Below are 15,669 nucleotides of genomic sequence, written 5' to 3' on the forward strand. Positions count from 1 at the left end.
CTCATTTATAAGTAAAATGTTAAATTTCTAGTTAGAAAAGATGACTGAAAGAGAAAACTAGAATTCTTACTACAAGCAGTGCACTCTACAAGGCACTTCAACATGTTACAAGAATACCTAAATTATCACTTCGTGTAATAGCAAAAGAAAAAAGTCAATATATAATTATTCACTAACAAAAGAATGGAAACATGTATTAGGTATAGAATGGAATACCTAAAATTAATGCTCAATAGTCACACAACTCAACGTGAATGAATTCTTCAACCATAATGCTAAATTTTTTTTAATCACCTAAGAATACAAAATGTTGCAAATAAAGTACTATATATCGTTTACAGGTACATAAAAACGTAGCACAAATGTAAAAAAAACATTAAAATGATAACAAATTTCTGGATAATGGTTACCTTAGGAGAGGAGGGAAGGGAATGGAATTGGATAGAAGTACACAGGGCATTTGTTTCTAGATGGGTTAACAAGTATTTGTTACTCATTAATCTATTTGGATATCTTATATGTTAAGTGATAAATTTTAGAACACTTTTTAAGTTAAAAAAATCCTAATAGACTAATATGACACCTAGTTAATCTTCTAAATCTGTGCCCTAATTGAAAGATTTCACCTAACATAAAAAAAAAATAATAATTTCCAAGTCATTAACCAGTACTTAAATGTAATTACTTATTGTGGCATAACTGTCGTCATTCAACCAAACAGGAAATTCTATTTCTGATTTAAGGATTCATTCAACTTTAACCCCAAATCAATGTGACAAAAAGTAATACAGAGATTAAAGAGGGTTAAACCAACTGTAGTATGCATCTTACTCTCCCTGAACCTTCAAACTACTTACTGGTTTAGAAATTGTCTCAAGAATAATTAAAATTCTTAATGAGGGTAAGGCCTTTGTGACCTGCCAGCTGGTAGGTATATTCCACATTCCTTTCTCTTGAGAAATACTAAATTAATGAAAATAAGATTGTTATTATTAATAATACCAGCCACTACACATTACCACATCAAGCTAACGTGCTTTACACACACTTTCTTTAACCTTCCCAACAATACTAAAAGCTGGGCATTATGCGCGCCTGGGTGGCTCAGTGGTTAAGCATCTGCCTTTGGCTCAGGTCATGATCCCAGGGTCCTGGGATCGAGCCCCACATCAGGCTCCCTGCTCCACAGGAGGCCTGCTTCTCCCTCTCCCACTCCCCCTGCTTGTGTCCCCTCTCTCGCTATGTCTCTCTCTGTCAAATAAATAAATAAAATCTTAAAAAAAAAAAAAAAGCTGGACATTATGATCCCCATGTAAAGATGAAGATATTGAGGCTCAGATAAGTAACCTACCTGAAGTCACACATTAGTAGGTGGCAGGCTCAAATTCAAACCTAGGTGGGTCTGATTACAAAGCTTGGCCTTCCTAAGGTCTTTGCTCCACCAAGGTTTTTTCTCCATCTGATCATATTTAAGGAAAGACAACATATCTAGGGCATCATGTTCCCCATTCAACCTACTAGATTCAAAATACTATAAGTTATCAAGTCCTAATAGTCACATAAATCTCGAAGGGATACACTTTAAAAACTGAAAAGATTATCTACTTTTTAGTTAATTCAACAATGTAGTAGAGTGAAACATCACTTCTTCAAGTACAACCAACTGTTGTTATACATTAAGAAAATGTCTTTGAAGGCATCTCACCCAAAATCTACAACTCCATCATATCTTTTCTGCTGGACAAGTTATTCTCATCTATTTTTGCATCCTCTACTACTCTATTACAAGTTTGCATAATAAAACTACAATCATGCCCTACACACTCCAAACAAAAGAAACAAGTTATCAAAATAGGCATTTTTAGTAGTATGTTTATTTTTAGAATTTGTTGCATAGGGATAGAAAGTTAATGAGGTCAAACAAAATTAAGAATTTTATCACTTTTTTCCTGCTAACCAATAAAAGTTCACTATTTCTTTTTTTTAAAAGATTTTATTTATTTATTTGATGGAGAGCGACATAGAAAGAGAGGGAACACAAGCAAAGGGAGTGGGAGAGGGAGAAGCAGGCTTCCCGCGGAGCAGGGAGCCTGATGTGGGGCTCAATCCCAGGACCCTGAGATCATGACCTGAGCCAAAGGCACACACTTAACGACTGAGCCACTCAGGTGCCCCCCAAAAAATTCACTATTTCATTTTAGAAGCAAAACACATGTCTGTGTACCCTGATATACTCCAACTTCATTTTACAGGTAAAGAACTATATGGCTCAAAGAGATTAATGTTATAAAGTTGAAAAAGAAAAAAAAAGACCAACAAATCCAGTTTTTTTTAAAAGATTTTATTTATTCATTTGAGAGAGAGCCAACACAAGAGAGCACAAGCGGGGGGGGGGGGGGCAGCGGGAGAGGGAGAAGCAGACTCCCCGCTGAGCAGGGAACCTGATGGGGGCTCTATCCCAGGACCCAGGGGTCATAACCTGAGCCAAAGGCAAATGCTTAACCAACTGAGCCACCCAGGAGCCCTGACAAACCCAGATTTTAATCTCCACCATCAACTTATTACTTGTGAAATCTTGGGCAAGCTAGTTCATTTCTCATAGCCAGTTTTCTCATCAGTAAAATAAAGGCTAACAAATAACATTTTTATAAGGATTAAATGAGAAAAAGTATATAAAACACTTAGCATAGTGCCTGATACATGACTGGAGCTCATGAAATATGAGTCCACTCCCCTAGTTAACAGTCTTACTTGATAAAATCTAGAATGAACAAATAACCTTAATTTCCCTACTAAGTTAGTGCATTTTCCACTACTTCATGGGGCGAGCAAGGCACCATAATCTTAACTATTACAATTCCAAGCTGTTATGATTTATTATCATCAGCCCTACAAAATTCTTAAAAATCAAATAATGATTTTTTTTTAATATAAAAGCTTCCATCCCATTTCTTGCCTTTTTAGGAACAAAATTATCATCAAGAAGATAAATCTACCCCTGGAGAAAACCAAATACTCATATCATGAGTGTGTTTACAGAATACAAACTAATTCTAACCAATGCAACTATCTAGAAAGGTTAATGTGCTTAAAAAAAAAAAAGTATTCCAAAATGATAAATGAATGTCTGGACTATCTGCTGTTGTTCCCTCCACTAAGTTAAATATCACCTTATCTTAGTTGTGTTCTATCAATTCATTTATAAGTTAGTTGTATAGAATTCAGAACCCATTTTTCCTCTAAAACAAAGTTTTAAAGATGACTTAAGTACCAGACTATTTCACAAGAACCTGTTTACACAGAGCAATGGGCATACAAAGATAAAAACTGTTAAAATTGATAAAAACTCTCAACAAAGTGGGCTTAGAGGGTATACACACACCTCAACACAAAAAAGGTCACATATGGGGTGCCCGGTTGGCTCAGTTGGTTTAGTGTCTGCCTTCAGCTCAGGTCGTGATCCCAGGGTTCTGAGATTGAGCCCCACATAGGACTCCCTGCTCGGTGGGGTGCTTGCTTCTCCCTCTCCCTCTGCCATTCCCCCTGCTTGTACTCTCTCACTCTGTCAAATAAATAAGTAAAATCTTTTAAAATAAATAAATAAAGGTCCTATACAATAAAACCATAGCTAACATCATATTCAATTACTCTAAGATCAGGAACAAGACAAAAATGTCCACTCTTGCCATTTTTATTCAACACAGTACTGAAAGTCCTAACCGCAACCATCAGACAAGAAATAGAAATAAAAGGCATCCAAACTGGTAAGGAATTTGTCATTATTTACAGATGACATACCATATGTAGGAAACCCTAACAATGCCATCAAAAAACTATCAGGACTAATAAATGAATTCAGTAAAGTTGCAGGATGCAAAATTAATATACAGAAATCCATTGCACTAATAACACTAATAATGAAGTAGCAGAAAGAGAAATTCAGAAAACAATCCTGTTTACAACTGTATTAAAAGGAATAAAACACCTTCAAATAAATTCAACCAAGGAGGTGAAAGACCTGTACACTAAAAACTGTAGGATACTGTTGAAAGAAATTGAAGACAATAGAAACAGAAAGAAACACTGTGCTCATAGACTGGAAGAATTAATATTGTTAAAATGTCCATAATACCTAAAGTAATCCACAGATTTAATGCAATCCTTACCAAAATACCAACAGCATTCTTCACAGAAGTAAAACAAATAATCCTAAAATTGTATGGAACCATGAAAGATCCCAAATAGCCAAAGCAATCTTGAGGAGGAAGAAAGAAAGCTGAAGATATCATAATCCCAGATTTTAGGCTATAGTACAAAATTAACAGTAATCAAAACAGTATGGTAGTGGCATGAAAATAGACACTGATCAATGGAACAGAATAGAGAGTCCAAAAATAAATCCATGCTTATACAATCAATCTACAACAAAAGAGGCAAGAATATAAAATGGGAAAAAGACAGTCTCTTCAATAAATGGATGTTGGGAAAACTAGACAGCTACATGCAAAAGAATGAAACCAGACAACTTCTTACACCATACATGAAAATAAACTCTAACTAGATTAAAGACCTAAATATAAGACCCCAAATCATAGAACTTGTGAAAGAAAACATAGGCAGTAATCTCTTGGACATGGGCTTTACTTTAGCAACATTTTCCTGAATGTGTCTTCTCAGGCAAAGGAAACATAAGCAAAAATAAATACTGGGACTAGATCAAAAGGCTTTTACAGCGAAGGAAACCATCAACAAAACAAAAAGGCAATCTACTGAATGGAAGAAGATATTTATAAATGATATATCTGATAAAGGGTTAATATCCAAAATATATAAAGAACACATACAACTTAACATCAAAAACAATCCAATTTAAAAATAGGCAGAAGACCTGAATAGACATTTTTCAAAAGAAGGCATACAGATGGCCAAAAGACACATGAAAAGATGCTCAGCATCACTAATCATCCAGAAATGCAAATCAAAACAGTGAGATATCACCTCACACCAGTCAGAATGGCTAGTATCAAAAAGAAAATAATAAGTTCTGGGGCGCCTGGGTGGCTCAGTTGGTTAAGCGACTGCCTTCGGCTCAGGTCATGATCCTGGAGTCCCGGGATCGAGTCCCGCATCGGGCTCCCTGCTGCTCAGCGGGGGGTCTGCTTCTCCCTCTGACCCTCCCCCTCTCATGTGCGCTCTCTCTCTCTCTCTCTCTCTCTCTCATTCTCGCTCTCTCAAATAAATAAATAAATAAAATCTTTAAAAAAAAAAAAGAAAATAATAAGTTCTGGAAAGGATGCGATGAAAAGGGAACCCTCATGCACTGCTGGTGGGAATGTAACCTAGTACAACCAGTATGGAAAGCAGTATGAAGGTACCTCAAAAAATTAAAAATAGAACTATCATATGATCCAGTAATTCCACTGCTGGGTATTACCCAAAGAAAATGAAAGCACAAATTCAAGAAGATATATGCACCCCAATGTTTACTGTAGCGTTATTTACAATAGCCAAGCTACAGAAGCACCTTACATGTCTACTGACAAATGAATGGATAATGATGTGGTATGTATGTACAATGGAAAATTACTCAGACATAAAAAAGAATGAAATCTTGCCATTCACAACAACATGGATGGATCTAGTCAGACAAAGACAAGTATCATATGATTTCATTTATACATGAAACCTAAAAAATAAAAAAAGAACAAAAAACAAAAAACAACAACAAATAAGGGTAAGAGACTCATAAACATACAGAACAAACTAGCGGTTGCCAAAAGGGAGAGGTGTAGGGGAATAGGCAAAATAGGTTAAGGGGTTTAAGAGGTACAAACTTCCAGTTATAAAGCAAATAACTCACAGAGATGAAGAGTATAATGCAGGGAATATCGTCAATAATACAGTAATAACTTTGGGAAGAGATGATAACTACATTCACAATGGTGAGCACTGAGTAATGACAGAATTGCTGAATCACTGTTGTACACCTGCAATGAATATAACCTTGTATTGTCAACTATATTTTAATTAAAAAAAAAAGAAAATTGTTACTATGTTGCTAGGTCCAATGGACGAAATGTTCTATCACTGTAATCCAGACATGATGGTAAAAAGTCAAGGTAAATGATGTGGGGACATATGAAAATATGAGTAAAGAAATGGGTTTAAGAAGTTAAGGAGGAGCGGCGCCCGAGTGGCTCAGCTGGTTAAGCGGCTGCCTTCAGCTCAGGTCATGATCTCATGGTCCTGGGATGGAGCCCCACGCCAGGCTCCCTGCTCAGCGGGGAGTCTGCTTCTCCCTCTCCCTCTGTTGCTCCCCCTGCTTGTGGTCTTTCTCTCATTCTCTCTCCCTCTCAAATAAATAAAATCTAAAAAAAAAAAAAGATAATAAGGAATATTCCTTAAAAAAAAGAAGCCATTTTCTTATAGGTACTTAAAATGCCTAAGTTCCTGCTAGGTGACTCAGAGCAGTGGTTTCCAAAGTGAGGTATACAACTCAGGAGATATAGAACATGATCCTTTGAAATGCAAGAGAAAATGGAAGTCCACAATGTCTTCTCAATAATTACAAACTCTAAGTGTTTTTGTAAGTTAGGAGCAAACTCACTTAGTGATAAACCCTGATCTGAACAAACAAAAGGCTATATATAGTAGGTAGTCTTTATTATCCCCTTAGTATAATTATTCATATGCTTCCCTGCAGAAATATTAATTTATTTAATTACATGGTGCTGCTGTGGACTTCAAAGTGGGTGTTATGTACTGTGTTGCAAACATACTATATTATAGTTCTAAAATCCAAAAGTACAAACTTGGTCCCAAGCATTCTAAAAAAAAGGGGTTGTGGACTTTCACTGAAACTTTTACATTTATTTTTTCTTTAAAAATCTAAGAATAAGATTAAGTTTTACTAACTGTAAATTAGTCAGCTGACACTAGCACTATCAGTGGGCCTATACAAAAACTCACTCGTCACCCAGGGAACAAAGGCGTACTGAAGGTGAGTGAGAGACTGACAGCACCAGGGCCCACCACTGTGGCTCACCTCTGGCACATTAAGACATGCTGCAGCTTGTTTGTTCCTAATTAAGTGGATTTGTGGAATGCATGCTAATGACACAAAACATGTTGTTGATTATCTTGAGAAAAAGTGCTTAAGAGGCAAAATTAAGAATGAGTTCCGTATTTTTCACTTACAAAATAAATGAAAAATAAATGTTTCCAAAACTGCATACATTTTCTGGGATGAAAAGTAGGTGTTAGTGGTATGCTCCTTATAAGATTTTTTAATTATACCCATTTAATGTGTCCCAGGGTAGAGATGATATGAGAACATAAGTGCCGCCCAAAAGAAACTAGAGTAAGCAAGATGAAAACTGTATTTGGAGATGTTTCCATCGTTATATGGTCTTTAATACCAAAATGATGTATCACCAATAAATTTTCATATTCATATCCTTAAAAGAAAATACTTTACTTCATTTTAAATTCAGTAAATTCAGAATTCATTGATTCAAAATATAAAAGTGCAACATCTTCCAATTCATACATAAGAAATGATCAGCATCAGAAAAGATGGAAAATTACTAGCTAAGTTTCAATAAAAATTTTACTTAACTGGTAATGGAATAGAAAAATAAGATTAAGATTTAGTAAACTGTATTAGTTAGGGTCCAGTCAGGAGACAGAAACTACACCAATGCACCACTTCTAGAAATGGGGAAACAATGAAAAAAAAATGAGATTACTAAAATATAAGAGGCTTAAAAAAAGGGTTCCATAGGGCTAGGATCCAGACCTTAATGAAAGGGTCATGACGGGCTGATGCTGGTATCAGTGAGTGGGGGCACACTGAGGATATTTCTTGTTATACTGGAACTAAGTAAACTGGAATCAAATACTGATACTGAAATCCTCCTGGATAAGATGATACCAAAAGGAAGCAAGCAAAACAGAAAAGAGCAAGTCCTTTCTCACTCCAGCCTTCCTGTCTCCTTTGAGGATCCCCTATTGGTAGAACCAATTAGGATCCAGCTGGCAAAAAAGAAAATGCAAGGGCCCCTGGGTGGCTCAGTTGTTAAGTGTCTGCCTTCAGCTCAGGTCATGACGGGATCGAGCCCCACGTCTGGGCTCTCTGCTTGGCAGGAAGCCTGCTTTTCCTTCTCCCACTCCCCCTGCTTGTGTTCCCTCTCTCACTGTGTGTCTCTCTCTCTCTGTCAAAATAAATAAATAAAATCTTTGAAAAGAAAATGCAGAGTCCCACCTCAGCCTCACAAGGTAGAATACAGAAAGTGGGTTTGAAGCCAAGATGCAAGAGCTTAATAACCAGCATAACATAGTCAGAAATGTACTTCTTCCCTTTAGATCAATTATCTATCTTTGTGAGGTCTCCTAAAAGCTACAGCATCTAGCAAAATCAAGAATGGAAACAAACTCAATTTAGAATCAGACTTGATTTACTAACATTAAACTAAGATTTTCAAAAAAATGAAGAAAAATCCTATTGCTCTTATTTTTCAAAAAAAGAATATTCTGATGAGAAGCAAAATACCAAAATACCACCCTGATGGTTAGAGCCTTTCAGTCTAGGTGTTTATCCTTTTTCTATATATATTTTTCCATAATTTTTCAGTATTTAAAATTTACATAAAAAGCACTGTATTATCTACAATATCTTTTTGAAACCTACTTTTTTACTTAACAAATATCTGGTAAATATACACTACTTCTTTCACCTTAACTGCTAATATTTTATTGTATGAGACTCATGTAACATGACATAAATTACTCTACATAAATACTTTTAGTAATTACCAAATTATTGTTTTTATAAACAATACTGCAATGAATTTCTTTATACATACCTTTTTATGGATTTGTGCCTGAGGATCTCATGGATATACACTTGGAAGATTTTCTTAGTTGCAGAATATGTGCATTGTAAAGTTTACAAGATTGCCAAATCGCTTCTTAAAGTGGTTGTATCAATTTACTGTCCCACCAATAACCTGAGAGTTCTGATTTCTCCATATTCTTTATCAATACATACTATTTTTAGACTTTTAATTTTTGTCACTCTGACTGGGGTGAAAGATATCTTTCTTTAATTTGTATTTCTGGGTTAGCTCTGAGTTAGCTGTATGAATAGTTATTAGGCTCTTTACTATTAACATCAAATCAAATCTTCAAAGCCAGAAGAAAAGTTGTATTTAAAATGATCTAATCCATTTATCTCATACATAAAGGAAAAAGCCAGCTAGCTGGCTTCTAACTTCTTTTTTTTTTTTTTAAGATTTTATTTATTTATTTGAGAGAGAGAGAGAATGAGAGATAGAGAGCATGAGAGGGAAGAGTCAGAGGGAGAAGCAGACTCCCTGCCGAGCAGGGAGCCCGATGTGGGACTCGATCCCGGGACTCCAGGATCATGACCTGAGCCGAAGGCAGTCGCTTAACCAACTGAGCCACCCAGGCGCCCTGGCTTCTAACTTCTAACTGAAAAATTTCTCCCACAACTGGTAATGTAATTACCTATGTTGCCCCTAACCATACACTTACAAGCAAATATTAATAGGTCGAGTTTTCTCATTAAACAAAAGAAGCTTTATAGAGGAGGTAAGATTTCAGTAATTTGAATATTGGGTAAGATCTGATAGTTAAGTAGATATGACAATGTCATATCTTCTCCCAAGGGCAGAGCTTGGCTTCAACAGTGTAGGATGACTGGAACTTTGAGCTGCTCTTTAGAACAAAGAAAATGTAAAAGATTAAGAACCCTGATAAAGTAAAAAAAATAATTCCACAAGAGTAAAGACAGACAATCTGGAGCTGGAGAATTTGACAGCCTCACATGCAGTTCAATTACTATATGCAATAGTAATGGAGAACGTAGATTGGATCCTGGACCCAAAAAAGGACATGAGTGGGCCAACTGGTGAAATTTGAATAAGGTCTGTAAATTAGTTAATAGTATTGTACTAATATTATTTTTCTGGTTTCAATAATTATACTTTGTAAGATATTAATACTTGAAGAAGATGAGCAAAGGCAAAAGGAAACTCTTTTTACTAGTTTTGTAATTTTTGTAAACCTGAAATTATTTCAAAAAGGTTAAATTTATTTTTATTTTAACTATTATGTAAACAAATATCAAGTAGTATATATAATAAATATATTTAATAAATCGAGAATATAATAAAGTACCAATAGACATAAATTATCAAATATTTTAATGAAAAAAGAGAAAATTGAAAGCAGTATTATAGTCCTGGGGTAAAACCAGATCTAAGAGCTTGTGATTTGTTCAATCCTTTAAGGAAAAAAAAAATACTGAAGATAGTAAATCATAGAAATTAAAATACATTTCAACAGCACTGCATAAGAAGGACCCTGCATCTAGAAATGCTTTTAAAATGTCTGCTAAAAGACTCAGATGAACAAGAAGAATTATTACACACAACAAATTAAATGTGTAAAATCATCTTGTAAATTAAACTGAGATTTTAAAACAATTACCTCTAAAAACATGTGCTTTTATATATAAGATAATGAAACTATTTATGATATACTTCACACCATAAAGCACAGAGACAACATTAATATCCCTTCAAGAATTGCTGTAGTATAGGATTTGTTACACTTTACCCAGAAAGATATTTAAATTTCCTCATAAACCTGCAATTACTGATACCAAGATGACTCCAAATTATTGAGTTATGGTCAAACTTTAGCTTGAGCTAGCAAGATAAAATTTAAAGAGTCTGGAGAAACAGGTATATGCCTCATTCAGTGTAAAATGTCAGAGTGTAGCGTGGTAAAATGTCTTTGGACAGCAATTAGTCAATATCTATCAAAATATTAAATATGTGTACTCCTTGATGCAGCAATTCCACAACATAAGTACTCAGCACATATACATAGGATTTATTCACTGCATCATTGTAAATAAGAAGACCTGAAGCACGGGAGCACCTGGCTGGCTCAGTCAGTTCAGTGTCTGCCTTCAGCTCAAGTCATGATCCCGGAGTCTTGGGATCGTGTCCCATACCGGGCTCCCTGCTCGGCGGGGAGTCTGCTTCTCCCTCTGCCCTTCACCCTGCTCATGCTCTCTTTCACTCTCTCTCTCAAATAAATAAATAAGGGCGCCTGGGTGCCTCAGTCGTTAAGCGTCTGCCTTCGGCTCAGGTCATGATCCCAGGGTCCTGGGATCGGGTCCCACATCGGGCTCCCTGCTCAGCGGGAAGCCTGCTTCTCCCTCTCCCACTCCCCCTGCTTGTGCTCCTGCTCTTGCTGTGTCTCTCTGTCAAATAAATAAATAAATAAAAATCTTTAAAAATAAATAAATAAATAAAATTTTAAAAAAAGAAGACAATATAATGCTCATCAAGAAAGCACTGGTTAAATATATTATGACATCCAGTCACTGGAATATTATGCAGTTATGAAAGAATAAAGTAGACCTAATGTGCTAACCTGGAAAAATTCCCGATATGTACTATTAAGTGAAAGAAACAAAAGTGCAGAAGAGAGTATAGTTTATTACCATTTGTGCTTTAAAAAGGTAGTAGATTTACAGTATATTAATAAATATGCTTGCAATAAATAGAATATGTAAGAATACCCAAGAAACGGGTAACAATGGCTGTCCCTTTTTGTACTGTTGAATCTTTTCTTTTGGGCATGCATATACATCTTTCTCAATGTCTAAATAACCAGCTAAGGAAACACAATTTTATGAATTATCGGTTCAAAAATAGCTGAGTCGACTTGTGTTAGTTTCCTTTTTGTTGCTGCCAATAACAAATAGGAACCCATTTCAGACTTGGTAAGCTTTGTCAAATTCAATCATCAAGCCTTAGAAGTAGCTTATTTATGAATTAACTCAAAATGTATTAAAGACTTTAAAGTTAAGATCTGAAACCATAAAACTCCTAGAAGAAAACATAGGCGGTAAGCTCTTTAACATGATTTTGGCAATGATTTTTTTGGACTTGACACCAAAAGCAAAAGCAACAAAAGCAAAAATAAACAAGTGGGACTACATCAAACTAAAAAGTCACTGCACAGCAAAGGAAACCATCAACAAAATGAAAGAGCAACTTACTGAAAGGGAGAAAAGACTTGCAAATAATACATATAAGGGATTAATAATCTAAAATAAAGAACTCATACAATTCAACAGCAGAAAAAGCAATCTGATTAAAAAATGGACTGAGGATTTGAATACTTTTTCAACGAAGATATACAGATGGTCAACAGACACATGAAAAAATGTTCAACATCACTAATCATCATAAAAATGCAAATCAAAGCCACAATGAGGTATCACCTCACACTTGCTAGAACGGCTACCATCAAAAGACAAGAAATAGCAAGGATTGGCAAGGAGGGAGACAAAACCAAGGATGTTTACTGTTGGTGGGAACGTAAATTGGTATAGCCAATAAGGAAACAGTATGGAGGTGCCTCAAAAGATTAAAAATAGAACTACCACAGGATCCAGAAATACTTCTGGGTATCTACCCAAAGAAATGAAAACACTAATTCAAAAACATATATGCATCTTCATGTTCCCTGCAGCATTATTTACAATAGCCAAGACAAGGAAATGACCTAAAAGTCCACTGATGGATGAATGGATAAAGAAAATGTGCTATATATATACACACAATGGAATATGACTCAACCATAAAAAAAGAATTAAATCCTGCCATTTGCAACAACATGGATGGATCTCAAGAACACTGTGCCAAGTGTAATAAAACAGAGAAAGACGTATACCATATGATCTCATTTATACATGGAATCTTAAAAAAAAGCTCATAGATACAAAGAACAGATTGGTGGTTGCCAGAGGTGGGAGTAAGCGAAATGGGTGAAGGGTGTCAAAAGGCACAAACTTCCGGTTATAAAATAAATGTCATGGGATGTAATGTACAGCATGGTGACTATAATTAATAACACTGTGTTGCATATTTGAAAGCTGCTAAGACAGTAAATCTTAAAAGTTCTCATCACAAAGGGAAAAAAAATTTATTAACTATGTATGATGATGGATACTAACTAGACTTATTGTGATGATCGTTTTGCAATATATATAAGTATCAAATCATCTTGTACACAGAAAACTAGTATATGTCAATGATACCTCAATTTTTTAAAAGTAGCTTATTTATGCATCCTGAAAAGTAACAAATTTTAAATTTGAACTACTTTCTACTAAATACAGTATCATGGAGAAATCTGTAAAAATGTTTTTGATTAAAATAATCCAACAAAATAGTGTTAGATCTATGAGCACAAGCCTTCAGTTTACCACATTACATAAAAATTCTAGAGTCAATAACAAACAGATCCCTGAAATTTGTGAATCAAGGACCTTGACTCATTGTGCATGAATGGATAAGTCTCTGATATAACCTTACATACGAGATGGGATATTACCGACAAAAAAATCAGTGTTTAATCCACTTGGAAAAAGTATTTAAAACAAGGAAATGGTTCAACAGCTTAGACTGTTTTTCCCTCTATCGGTAATGAAACAATTTAGAAAAATCATTCTACAAGGTCTCAATTAACATTCAGCTACTGAACTCCAAGTCTTTCTATGTGTTACAGGAGGCAATACATACATACACACGTACATACATACATATATGGTATCTCAACAAATCCGAGCTACCAGAGGCCCCTCGGCAATTGTAACCCGACAACTAAACACCATATGGCTAGGCAAGCCTCTCTTCAGACAGTTATCACTCGGTGGCTGATTAATTTCAATGGCTTATTAGACAGGCCTCTCCAGACCCTTTCCCTAGAGAAGGAGGAGGGGAACAGTCTGTTGTGTTCCCGGTGCTTTGTGCCTCCCAGGCTTGAAAGCATCCCGGTGACGGTGCTGCCATCATTTCCCGTGGGGTAGCGGGGTCTTTTCTGCAAGTTTTTGTTTACCAGGTACTGAACCTAAAATCTCTTTGGCCCTCTTCCCTTCCCACCGCGGGTTTCTCCCAGACAGACGCCCACCCGGCCTCGCCCCTTCCCCGCACGCGCGCAGGCCCAGGCCAGGGAGCCAAGACTTACCCGTCGGCGCGCTGTCCAGGATGCGCAGGTCGTAGGCCCCGGAGCAGCGGTAGTTGGCAGCAGTGCCGTTGTCCCACACCACCACCACCTCTTCTGGGCTCTCGAAGCTCCGGACCGTGCCCACATGGCCCTCGCCGCCGTCCTGCTTCCCCCACTTCCAGTCCGGGCCGCGCACTACCCGGGCCCCGACCCCTTCCACCATCACCCGGTTATTCCGGGAGTTACTCATCGGGGCCCGGGCGGTGGGCTCCGCCGCTGCCGCTGCCGCTGCCGCCGCCGGGGGGCCCGTGAGGGAGTTGGGCCCGAGCCGGACTCTCGGCGCCGGCGGGAGCGGCAGCAAGCCCCGGGGGACGTGGGAATAACTCACGGGGGCGGCGGCGTGGTCCCCCCTAAGCCCACAACCACTCTCCAGCCGTCGCCGCCGCCGCCGTGCCCCCGGCTCGGACTGGAGGCCGGACTGCAGCGGCTCAGAGGCGGTGGCTGCGGGCAGGCAAAGGGGAGGGGGCCGTGGGCGGGGACTCCCCCGCTTCCTCCGGGCTCCCCGGCCGGGCTACAGCGACGGCCGCCAGGAAACCACGCTCTCCCCCGGCCGGGAGCGCGGGGAGCGCAGGGGGCCGGGGGAGGCTGGCCGGGGGGAGACGGCGAGGGCGGCGGGGGGCAAGCTTAACTGCCGGCCTTTTTTCTCCCCTAGCCCCTCGCTCCGGGGTGGGCGCCCGACTACCGGCACCGCCTCCTCCCCCGTGGGCAGCGGTGGTACCTCCCGGCGTCCGGCGAGCGCCCGGGCCCACGGGCCCCCTTCTCTCTGCCCCCGTGCACGCCGCCGCGCTCCGCCCAACCACAGAGTCCCCGCCGGGCGAGAGCGGCTCCACATCCGGATACTGACGCACTCAAGGCTGGAGCAGCACCTTCTCGGACTAGGAGGGGGAGCCTCAGCAACACTAGGGCGGAAAGGGTTTGGAGAGTCGCGCGACTGGAGAAAGAAAGGAGAAGAAAATCGATCCTTAAGCGTCTCTCCAGGGCCCGAGGAGAGTGCGCATGCGCCCGGCCCGGAAAGCACGGAGGAGGGGGGTGACGGCCAGCCAGAGCCTGAGATGCTGGAGGGGCGGCTCAATGGGGTTGTGGCCTACGGGTGGTGCGCCGCGCCCCATTGGCTGTGGGAAAAGGGGCGGAGCAAGAAATCAGTCCCACTGGCCCGGAGGTGGGGCTGAAGGAAATCTAGAGGAGGATGGGGACGACGACGCGGGCGCTGAAACCAGGTAGTTACGGTGAGGTCAGTCTTTCTTTAAGTTCTAGCGTACCTAGGTGTACAGTGTGAATTTGGGATTCCGTGTTGTTTTAGTCTTCTTTTTTAACGGGATCGGAAGTAGGACAGATTATAGCACAGATTAAGGGCGACATGTATTTTTGTATGTGTAAATTGCAAACATGTCAAACCGGAGTGGGTGATTAGGGATGTATTTTTTAGCTGAATGGAATGCTGTTGAGTGTGAGCTACGTGCAAAGTCCTTTGAAAGGTGTGCCTTGCCTTCCTGCGGAGTCAGGGTGCTAAGTAGACCAAACAGTACAAGCTCCTGAGAGAGTTTACACGTGATTCAG

General features: G+C 38.8%; 1 protein-coding gene across 2 annotated transcripts in view; it reads right to left on the reverse strand.

Moving 5' to 3' along the window:
- Window positions 1-15,090, reverse strand: part of MIB1 (MIB E3 ubiquitin protein ligase 1) — a 131,165-nt gene extending 116,075 nt beyond the window's left edge. For both annotated transcript variants that reach the window (XM_028092533.2, XM_028092532.2), the window contains exon 1: window positions 14,074-15,090. In XM_028092533.2, coding sequence (XP_027948334.1) covers window positions 14,074-14,302 — 229 coding nt within the window. In that variant the 5' untranslated portion in view covers window positions 14,303-15,090. The remainder of the gene's footprint in view (window positions 1-14,073) is intronic.
- Window positions 15,091-15,669: the final 579 nt, after the last annotated feature.

Source organism: Eumetopias jubatus, unplaced genomic scaffold (genome assembly GCF_037043125.1).
Source record: "Eumetopias jubatus isolate StellerSeaLion01/CBP00866 unplaced genomic scaffold, mEumJub1_p1.0 scaffold_16, whole genome shotgun sequence".
In the NCBI taxonomy this organism is placed as follows: domain Eukaryota; kingdom Metazoa; phylum Chordata; class Mammalia; order Carnivora; family Otariidae; genus Eumetopias; species Eumetopias jubatus.